At 34.4% G+C, this 11,483-nt stretch overlaps 1 protein-coding gene across 1 annotated transcript; it reads left to right on the plus strand.

Moving 5' to 3' along the window:
- The first annotated feature begins 1,118 nt into the window (after positions 1 to 1,118).
- On the plus strand, positions 1,119 to 2,321 carry LOC147502230 (disease resistance protein RPS2-like). Its single transcript, XM_086604484.1, has one exon. It carries the CDS (start codon positions 1,119 to 1,121, stop codon positions 2,319 to 2,321), a length of 1,203 nt encoding a protein of 400 aa, XP_086460610.1.
- Positions 2,322 to 11,483: the final 9,162 nt, after the last annotated feature.

Raw genomic sequence — 11,483 nt, forward strand, 5'->3', positions numbered from 1 at the left:
TTTTTTGAGATTACTTCAGTGCAGTTGCATCCGATTTCCGATTTTCCGATTAATCTTAATTATTCTTTAAGATTAGTTCTACGCATTTGCATCATGTTTCCAATTTACAATTAATTTTTTTTTTAGGTTAGTTCAATGGAGTTGCATCTAATTTCCGATTTTCCATTAATTAAATCTTTGAGGGTAATTCAATGTATTTGCATCTAATTTCCGATTTTCCGACATTATTTTTTTATGTTAGTTTGATGTATTTGCATCCAAGTTTTGACTTCCCGATAATTATTCTTTGAGGTTAGTTTAATGCAGTTGTATCCATATTCCAATTTTCTATTAATTACTTTTTAAGATTAGTTTAATACTTGTATTTGTATCCAGTTTCCGATTTCACGTTAAATATTATTTGAGGTTTAGTTCGATGTATTTGTATCCAACTTTCGGTTCCCCATTAATTGTTTTTTGACGTTATTTTCATTCAGTATTATATATATTTTAAAATATTTGTCATTATTGTTTTGCCGTTATTTTTTTTTTCATTTTCTATTATATATTTTGTGATGTTATTTTTTGTATAATTTAATTTTTCACATGTAATTTCTTTTGATTTGGTATATAATTTATTTAAATCCAATGTCCACTTTAACTTAATCTCGTTATTTTAGCCGAATGTATAACATTATAGAGTTGAAAAATTATAAATTCATAAATTTAATTGGAATATGTCATAATTATTGTGGCCAGAATTGTGATTTTTTGAATTCTTAACTATGAATAAATGTCTAAATCCTACAGTGGATGACGCATCAAATCAAAAGGCTTTTAGGAAAATCGTTTTCGGTAGAAACTATTGTTTTTATCTCAAAGTGGAGTCTTTGCCAAAAAATAGATAGGTGAAGATATAACTATAATATATATCTAAGGATAAAGATAAATATTTGTTTCCTATTTTATCTCCTACTTTTTCTTAATTAGTCATTACACGTGGACACCCTAGAAACGCTTCCTCAATTGAAGAGGGTAGAGCTATAATATATATATAAAGATATGACGAGGACCGTGTTAAAATGCATGATTTGATTAGGGATATGGCTATTTACATCACGAAATCAAAACCTAAATTCATGGTCAAAGCTAGTTTTTTATCTGAAGCAGTTCCGCATGAAAATGATTGGTCGGAAGATCTTGAGAGGGTTTCGTTTATGGGCAGTGGAATAAAAGATATTTCAATTATTCCCAACTGCCCCAAACTCTCGACATTGATCCTTGCTCAAAGATGTTTGCTTGATGTTCAACTGAAACACATTGCAGGTAGTTTTTTTATGCACATGAAAAGTCTCACGGTTCTTGATTTATCTGGGACTCTTATTGAGTCACTACCAAATTCAGCCTCTGATTTGGTGAATCTTCGTGGATTACTCTTAATTAATTGTAAGAAATTAGTTAGACTGCATTCTCTATCCAAGCTTCAGTCATTGAGAGTGTTCAAGCTCACATGTTCGGCCATAGTAGAAATGCCTCATGGGATGGAAATGTTGGTCAACCTCAAATGCCTTGATCTCTCTTGGAATTCTAAATTGAAAGAAATGATCCCTTCATGTTTGATATCCAAGTTTTCTTTACTCGAAGAGTTAAAATTGCTAGGAACAGCACCGCAAAATGTATATGCTCGAGAGGGAGTAAGAGATTTTGTGATGGAACTCTCACGCTGGACTCAATTGGAAAATATTGAAATCGAATTTCACGAGTTGTCAGACTTTATTATTGCCAACGGTGAGTTTGGAAACTTTGAAAGGTTAAAAGAGTACTATTTAGTGGCTGAAAGCGGATATTCTTACAAAGGGAAGCGTAAGAGAATTCTACGTTTGGGCAACTTCTCAAAGAGTATTCATTGCAATGCCTTCTCACTTCCGAAACACACTCAATTACTTGGATTACATAATTTTAATGAAATCACAAGGTTGCCCTTGAATGATTTGACGGACCTAAGAGAACTTGAAATTTTCTCCTGCAATTCAATCGAATTCGTAGTACCAGAAGACGAAGAGAGCATCTTCCTACAACAGCTTGAGATTATGAGTATCGATGGTTGTCAGAATCTAAGCAAGATATATGAGAAGGTCCCAGCACACGGAGCTTTTCCTTGTTTGAAGATTTTGAATATCTGTAATTGTCATAATATCAAAGTTTTCTTGTCGTCTAGGTTGCTTCAACAACTTCTTAACCTTGAAGAGATCCAAGTTTGGAATTGTGAGCATTTGGAGGAGCTAGTGTTAGCGGATGGAGATGAGAGTGGTGAAGGGAGCTCTAGTAGTACTCTTCTATAGCTGCATAACCTTGAAGGGATCAGCATGGGGTCTTGTACTGGAATTGATTATACTGTCGCACTCCCAAAGTTGAAGAAGTTGTACTTCATGGATCTACCGAAACTTAAGAGCATTTGGAAGGGTGTGATGGTTTGTGACTCTCTTCAAAGAGTTGAAGTACGCAATTGTCCTGAATTGAAAAGGCTCCCTCTGTTCAACCAAGAACATCAGTCAGCCCCACCTTCTCTCAAAGAAATCAAAGGAAGCAGAGAGTGGTGGGATTCACTGGAATGGAATTACCCATGTCCTGAACACGTCTTTCGAAAAAGGAATGATTGATTTCGTCTCGTTTTCAGATCGGATTGAAAAGAGCTCTTATTCGATTTCAAGTTACAAACTGCTTCTGGAAAAAAAAAAAAAGGTCTCCAAGTGCTACGAATTATCTCAATTCTCTAAAGTGGCTGAATGATAACAATACTCCGCATATTTTCTATATGAGATAAGAGCTTTAAGAGTTAAAGTTAGCTCAGTTCACAAGTGTCGCGACTTCTCTTTCATTAAGGTTATAATTATTCATGGATTTGAATGTATACGGAGATTCCTGGTTTGTTCATATGTTAGGAATTTTGTGAGTTATCATTATGATAATGAACTAGTCAAACTATTAATTTGTTTGGTATGCAATCGTATGTTTGATAATTCCTCGTGTTATTACATATTTACATATGAACATAGTCCAAAAAATCTCATTGTAGTAGTTCCCTAAACTTGAATAGTATCCAGTGATCACATTACCATTGACTCACAAAAACAAAATAAGGTTGAAAGTTGGTGTTAGGCACCGATTGGTCCTGCCTCCCCTCCATTTAATGGGATCTGTTGAAGCGTGTTTAATTTGATTTGTTTCATTTTCCTGCATAAAAAATCTCACATATACCATGATAGTTGTCCTTTACATACTTGGTATATAACGTCTTCTCAAGCATAGGCCTTCTTTATTTATATTGGCACTAGATTTTTGGATCCGTTCACCGAACGGGGACTCTTTTTATATTATTTTTTTCATTTTTTTTTAATTATGTATAAAAAATCTTACTTCTAAACTATATTGAAACTCAGAAAGTAAATTAATTGATCAAAGTTCCCAGCGCTAATAATTTGTTAGACTAAAAGGTTTTTTTTTGTATCAATGGGCCTTATTGTATTAAGATGTCCAAATTTTGGGCTGTCTTTTAATTTTTATTTTTTTAAATAGGTTTTATGATAAAGGTTGGCTTAATTATGAGCCCATTAATATACTTAACACGTGGTCTCACTTTCACCACTTGTATCTCTAATTTCCACACGTGTATTCTCACTCCCATTTTTTTTAAAAAGCAAATGGGTTAACCTATCTCTCGAGTATCTATCTTCAGTTAACTTTAGCGAAGAAGTAAATTTAGTTGCTCTTAAAGGTACTTTTATTTTTCCCAATATCCCTTGAACTCACTCTCATTTTTTATAGTTTCATAATTTGCTATCGTTAGTTCGTTGCCAAGTTCATGATAATCTTGCTGATGTACATATAATGTGTAAAGTAAAGTTTTTCATCTGTCACAGAAAAAAATCCAATGCTGAAATTTATAGGTTGTTGGTGGGTAAATTTATAGGGTTTTCATCTATTGATTGATTTCTAAAGCATTTGCGCTGGGAATGGCTACGTGAAGAGTTAAATTTGTCAAAGTATTGACGTATTCTGAGGAGTTTACGGCTGGTTTATCTGTTGGTGTCCTTAAGTGGTTGTTTATTTTTCTACTATTCGTTAATGTTGTGTTCTCATACTTGGTAACAAAATTTGCCATTTCTGTTAATTGAAAATTCCATGTCTTTTGTGCTCAAGGCTTGATCATGTTTTTGGAAATGAAAAACCTGGATTTTATAGACATTTAATTTGTGGTGCTCATAAAATGGAGATCTCATCATTAGTTTGCCAAGTTCATGATAAGCTTGCTGATGTACATGGAATGTGCATATGAAGCTTGCATTTTTTTCATCTGTCACGGAAAAGAAATCCAATGTTGAAACTTATAGGTTGTTGGTGGGTGAATTGGGAATTGATCATGAAGGTTTTGTAGATAAGAAAGAGCTACTTAAGCATTCTATGTTTTCTTCATTGAGTGAAAGTTTGTATACCATATAATTGTAGTGTATTTGGATATTTAAATCATATCATATTCTTAGTGTTTTTGATATATTGATTGTTTCTAGTTATTAGAGATATCTTTACATTTGAAGAATGTTTTGTTTGAAGGTTTTCTTGTCAAATTTTTAGTAAAGTTTTTTCCCATGTCTTATATGTGTGTGTGTGTGTGTGTGTGGTATGTGTGTGTGTGTGTTTTTTTTTTTTAAATTTATTTATTGTTTTATAGGTTCTCTTGGAATTTACTGAACGGGTGTTGTTAAATGAAATAATTTTTTTGTTAAAAGACTTTCAAGTATTTGTAGTTAATAAGTTATAAACATGACACATTAGCCATTAATCAGTAGATTATGTACTTTTTCTTTAATAAAAATTTCATTTATTCACAAAATCATGAACAATTTACAGTCTATACATGACTTGCATGAACTCCAAAAATCTTGAGTCAATATCTAATTACTCAACATAAGTTTCATTATGAAGTCAATGCACGAAACTTAGGCCACGCTCACTGAAATGATCCGAGAGAGTTAAAAATTTGATATACCTTCACATATTCGTGAAAAGTAAAAAATGATTATACACGTACAAACTTCTCTAACTACAACAGAATGCCACTAACTACAACAAAATGTCATACGCTTTCAATAAAAGTAGGAAATAAAAACCTAAACCAACGATTAAGATTAATAGCACTAAAAACAACTTTTTGCAAGTACATTGAAATCCAATGACTTCAAATATGAGATCTACCTTGATCAAGTTGTCATCTATGTTGATTATTATATAGCCATTTCGGTTTTCTCCAACTGGATTTGTGCTTTTCCTTTGTATATACATCTTATTTTGTATTCTCCAATTTGATACCTACTATTATCCACAAAATATATATATGCAGGGTCAATCTTAGAAGTACATACTTATTTTAAGTTAAAAGTAAGTACGTAAGTAAAACTTCACTTAGACAATGAATTCAAATGTAATATTTTATGGATATGATATATTCACCATAAAGATCATCTCTACAAAACTTTAGCTCATTTGGAAACCTCTAACCTAGATAAAATATGATTGCAAAACCTTAACATTTCTAAACCGTCTTAGAAGTACATACTTATTTTAAGTTAAAATAAATACGCAAGTAAACTTCACTTAGACAATGAATTCAACCACTTTAGGTTAGAGGTTTCCAAATGAACTAAAATTTTGTGGAGATGATTTTTATGGTGAATATATCATATCCACAAAATATTACATTTGAATTCATTGTCTAAATTAAGTTTTACTTACGTACTTATTTTAACTTAAAATAAGTATGTACTTCTAAGATCGGGCCTATATATATATCGGTTTGTCTAGAGTGCCACTCTTATAGTGACACCCTTATCTCACATTTCTCTTGGTCCGTCAGATCTGTTCTTTAGATTATCAGATCTAATTCACTAAAAAATCGCGAAATTTCAAAATTTCACACTATTTCAAAAACAAAAAAATGAAAAAATGCGAAATTTTTTTGCTTCTTCATCTCGGTCTTCTTCTTCTCCAAAACCAAAACCCTTCAAACAAATTTCATAAATTATTCAAACAAATCGGTTAAAAGAGGAAACCCAAAATTTCTTGATACAAATTGTTAAAGAGGAAATGGATTTCTTAAGAAATCCAAGTTGTTTAGAGGAAACAATTGTCACTCATGGGTGAAAAAGAGGTAAATCTTGTGTCATCACTTCTCTCTTGAAATTATTTGTTCTCTCTTGAAATTATTTGTTCAAACTTGATTAAAGTGCAACTTTTGGTTGGGTCTTGAATTTAGAAATCCTTCGGACAAGTGAAATTGTCCATTGTTACTTCGTGTTACACATTAATACACCAAGTTCCCCATTCACACCAACTATCGCATGTATTTCATTGAAGGATGAGGGCTTTCCAACCTTCCCTCCACGCCGAGGATTTGGATTCATTTATGTGAATTACTAAAAATTATTTTATTCTTTGAATTATTTGGCATATATGAAATGATTTGTGTCAAAATGCATCTAGAACCCTTCTTGTAGAATACTTAACTTGTAAACTTCAAATTTCATCCATATCAGAATCTCTATTTTGCCCAGCTAATCATGTATTATATGAAATGACTAAGTGAATAACACACTCTCTCCATATACTGGTCAAGACGTCAAGTAATGCTATGTCCTTAATCTCGTATAGTTCTCTTAATGGAATACTATATGTATAAGAAGGCTCACTATATATACTTTGAAATAGCAATTTCTTATGGATATTTCTCATTTATGTTGTGGTAATTTTGGCAAGCATTACTGCATTAGTTAAAAAGTTTATTTTACTGTCATCTTGCTCTGTTGTGAAAGCATATCCAATTTAACATGAGTAATAATTTCACTAATTTGATGAACTTGTGTAAATGAGGTTTTCATTTGGGTCGACATCACTAAGACATTTTACTCAAATTTCTGATTCAGTACGCAGGTGGGTTCGCAGCCAATCACATCCATTGCTTGGATTCCATACAAATCGAAACATTGCATACGAATTGATATCTAATGTCTAACAGTTAAAACTGAAATTTGGTAGGCATGGAGGGTGTGATATCAGTGTTTAGGAGCAGGACATTGCGATTGCATACAACTCGTAGTTGGGATTTTTTAGGTCTTATATTGGAACAGGGCAAAGTGACTTCAGTAGCCATGAAGACAAACAAAGCGTCTCCAATGCAGCTAGCTGAATTGCTGCAGGCCTTGTGAACTGCTGCAAGCCTTATTTGACACAGGTCTTTCAGGTGATGAAATCAGTGTGGCTTGTTGAATTGCTGCAGGCCTTGTGATTTGAGTTACTGGTGCTTGGACCACTTCTGGAGATTGGCTAGTAGCAACTGGCCTTGTACAAGTTGCAAAAACTCATTTGGCCTTGAGAAATGAATTCCTTTTCAATTGTAAATGAAATCCTGTGCTTAAAGCTTTCGCTGATTAGGGGTTGACAGTCTCTGTGGTACACCATATCCTATGGATTATGAGATATGGTTGAAAAGAATGAGAAGAAGATTCCATGAAGAAGATCATGGGAAGGAAGTGGAAGTTTCTGGTTAGGATTAGTCCATAAGCCAAAATCAGAATGTTCGATGGTTATGGAATAACTGGACCATTTTCACTTCCCCGTGATCGAAGTTCCCGAAGTCTTGGGGTGCTTGAATGGAATCATGTGATTTGGTGTTTATTTTCCTACAGATTTGAGCAATCGGCCCGGATTACTTTCGGACACAATGGTTTGACACCGCTGAGGTGCTTGTGGCTGAAGCTCCTAGATGGTTGATCTTGTTAATTGAGCAACAACCATCGGTCGAGCTTGGTTCTCTGCGAGAAGACGAGCCACACATCCTACGAGCTTTGGTGTTTCAGGGGAGTCTAATCCATCACAATCATCCCTTATATATCGAAGTCTCTGCTGTCGCCCACTCGTCCAAAATTTCACAAAGAAATTGAAGGATATCATTTTTCTGCAATTGTAATCGACCTCGCTCATTTCAAACTGTATGTATTGCTATTTTTTCTTTGTAAAGATATGAGCTCTTCTGTTGTCTTTGGGCGCCAATCGTAAATCAGACTTTCACGATATATTTTTTGTTTTTCTTTTGTAATATTAGAAAAGTTGCATAGCGAACTTCTTCCATTGTGTTCATTAGAGCGACTCGAGGACCGCAACTAGGCAATGGTACTGCTTAGTGCAAGCGATGACACTAAAGGACGAACTTTGCAGTCTTAGGAAATAGTAGTCTGAACTTACACTGGAGTTGTCCATTAGTACTCAATAGGCTGCCTTCCACTAAAACAAATTCAAAATTTGCATTCAATCGGAGTATTTGAAATTGAGTCCTATTTCCACAAACTTATTCTCGTTTCAAATTTTGTGTAATTTTGCGATCAAACTATTTCTCCAACAAGATAGGAGAAGTTGTTTTTTTCCCACTACACGCTTAATCCTACTCACGTCAAATTGTCAATAACGTACTGCATTATTCAATGATTTAAGAACTTCGGAAATGCAAAGGATCAAGCCGAGCTAAATCTCAGGCCGCCGAAAAAGCACATTATGAAACCATACCACCAAAGCCATCGCTGAAAATGGTTTAACCAACAACAAAAAATTTAATTGATACTTTCGAACTTAATATGCTCAACCAAACCTATACACTCAACAAGATCACGGACAAAGAAGACCATGAGGAGATAAACAGATTCAAATTATCCATTCTTTTAGCTGCGTATAAAAAAAATGCGCGGTCTGTTTGGACTTTGTCCCAAACGGCATGGCCACACCGTTTGGACTTAGTCCCAAAGCGGCATGGCCGTTTGGTACTAAGACAAGCGGTGTGTCCATGCCGTTTGGGACAAAGTCAAACAGACCGCCATTTTTTTTACAAGTTCAAAGTCCAAACGGCATGGCCACACCGTTTGGTCTTAGTCCCAAACGGCATGGCCATACCGTTTGGTACTAAGGCCAAACGGGTGGGCCATGCCGCTTGGACTTTGAACTTGCAAAAAATGGCGTGTCTGTTTGGACTTTGTCCCAAACGGCATGGCCACACCGTTTGGACTTAGTCCCAAACGGCATGGCCACACCGTTTGGTACTAAGGCCAAACGGCATGGTCACACCGTTTGAGACTAAGGACAAACGGTGTGGCCATGCCGTTTGGACTTTGAACTTGCAAAAAAATGGCGTGTCTGTTTGGACTTAGTCCCAAACGGCATGGCCACACCGTTTGGACTTAGTCCCAAACGGTGTGGCCATGCCGTTTGAAACTAAGTCCAAACGGTGTGGCCATATCCTTTGGATTTGAACTTGAAAAAAAAAATGGCGTGTCTGTTTAGACTTAGTCCCAAACGGCATGGAAAATTGTTGATTTCATATGCATTGGCTAACTGTTACATCAGGATACTAACTTTCTCTGATAAGTAGCTCTCTGACAAGTTTAAGGTCATTCCATTGATTCTGATTGAACACACCATCAGCAGGCATCGTAATATTAGTTTTCCATCGAAGTAATAAGTTTGACAACTCTAATGAATTATTGTTACTAAGTTTTGAAGTTTCAGGCATCCTCTTCCTTTATTTGTATCTGCAGACTCATAAAATCCCTACTAATTCCACAAAATCAAATCACTAGTGAATTGTCAATATTATAGACATTGTTTTCGAAAGCTTCGTCGAAGTTATTGAGAAACTTATACCACCCAAATTCTTTACAAGTAAATTCTCGGAACCACGGATGTCCTTCTATCAATACTATTATTGATTTCATTTACAATTGAAAAGGAATTCATTTCTCAAGGCCAAATGAGTTTTTGCAACTTGTACAAGGCCAGTTGCTACTAGCCAATCTCCGAAGTGGTCCAAGCACCCGTAACCCAAAACCACAAGGCCTGCAGCAATTCAACAAGCCACACTGATTTCATCACCGAAAGACACTGTGTCAAATAAGGCTTGCGGCTAGTTCGACTAAGCTGCATTGAGAGGCTTTGTTTGTCTTCATGGCTCTCCGAAGTCACTTTGCCCTGTTCCAATATAAGACCTAAAAAATCCCAACTACGAGTTGTATGCAATCGCAATGTCCTGCTCCTAAACACTGATATCACACCCTCCATGCCTACCAAATTTCAGTTTTAACTGTTAGACATTAGATATCAATTAAATTATGCAATGTTTCGATTTGTATGGAATCCAAGCAATGGATGTGATTGGCTGCGAACCCACCTGCGTACTGAATCAGAAATTTGAGTAAAATGTCTTAGTGATGTCGACCCAAATGAAAACCTCATTTACACAAGTTCATCAAATTAGTGAAATTATTACTCATGTTAAATTGGATATGCTTTCCGCAACAGAGCAAGATGACAGTAAAATAAACTTTTTAACTAATGCAGTAATGCTTGCCAAAATTACCACAACATAAATGAGAAATATCCATAAGAAATTGCTATTTCAAAGTATATATAGTGAGCCTTCTTATACATATAGTATTCCATTAAAGAGAACTATCTGAGATTAAGGACATAGCATTACTTGGCGTCTTGACCAATTATGGAGAGAGTGTGTTATTCACTTAGTCATTTCATATAATACATGATTAACTCTGGGCAAAATAGAGATTCGATATGGATGAAATTTGAAGTTTACAAGTTAAGTATTCTACAAGAAGGGTTCTAGATGCATTTTGACACAAATCATTTCATATATGCCAAATAATTCAGAAGAAAAATAATTTTTAGTGATTCACATAAATGAATCCAAATCCTCAGCGTGGAGGGAAGGTTGGAAAGCCCTCATCCTTCAATGAAATACATGCGATAGTTGGTGTGAATGGGGAACTTGGTGTATTAACAGTAACACGAAGTAACAATGGACAATTTCACTTGTCCGTATGATTTCTAAATTCAAGACCCAACCAAAAGTTGCACTTTAATCAAGTTTGAACAAATAATTTCAAGAGAACAAATAATTTCAAGAGAGAAGTGATGACACAATTTTTACCTCTTTTTCACCCACCACGACAATTGTTCCTCTAAACAACCCTTGGATTTCTTAAGAAATCCATTTCCTCTTTTAACAACTGTATCAAGAAATTTTGGGTTTCCTCTTTTAACCGATTTGTTTGAATAATTTATGAAATTTGTTTGAAGGGTTTTGGTTTTGGAGAAGAAGAAGACCGAGATGAAGAAGCAAAAAATTTCTCGTTTTTTTCATTTTTTTGTTTTTGAAATAGTGTGAAATTTTGAAATTTCGCGATTTTTTAGTGAATTAGATCTGATAATCTAAAGAACAGATCTGACGGACCAAGAGAAGTGTGAGATAAGGGTGTCACTATAAGAGTGGCACTCTAGACAAACCGTATATATATATATATATATATATATATATATATATATATATATATATATATATATATATATATATATATATATATATATATATATATATATATATATATATACTA

The sequence above is a fragment of the Coptis chinensis genome, chromosome 4, assembly GCF_015680905.1.
Source record: "Coptis chinensis isolate HL-2020 chromosome 4, ASM1568090v1, whole genome shotgun sequence".
Lineage (NCBI taxonomy): Eukaryota > Viridiplantae > Streptophyta > Magnoliopsida > Ranunculales > Ranunculaceae > Coptis > Coptis chinensis.

Bases quoted from the DNA above. Each gene is read 5' to 3' on its own strand.
- LOC147502230 (XM_086604484.1), top strand. From the start codon at position 1,119: ATGGTCAAAGCTAGTTTTTTATCTGAAGCAGTTCCGCATGAAAATGAT.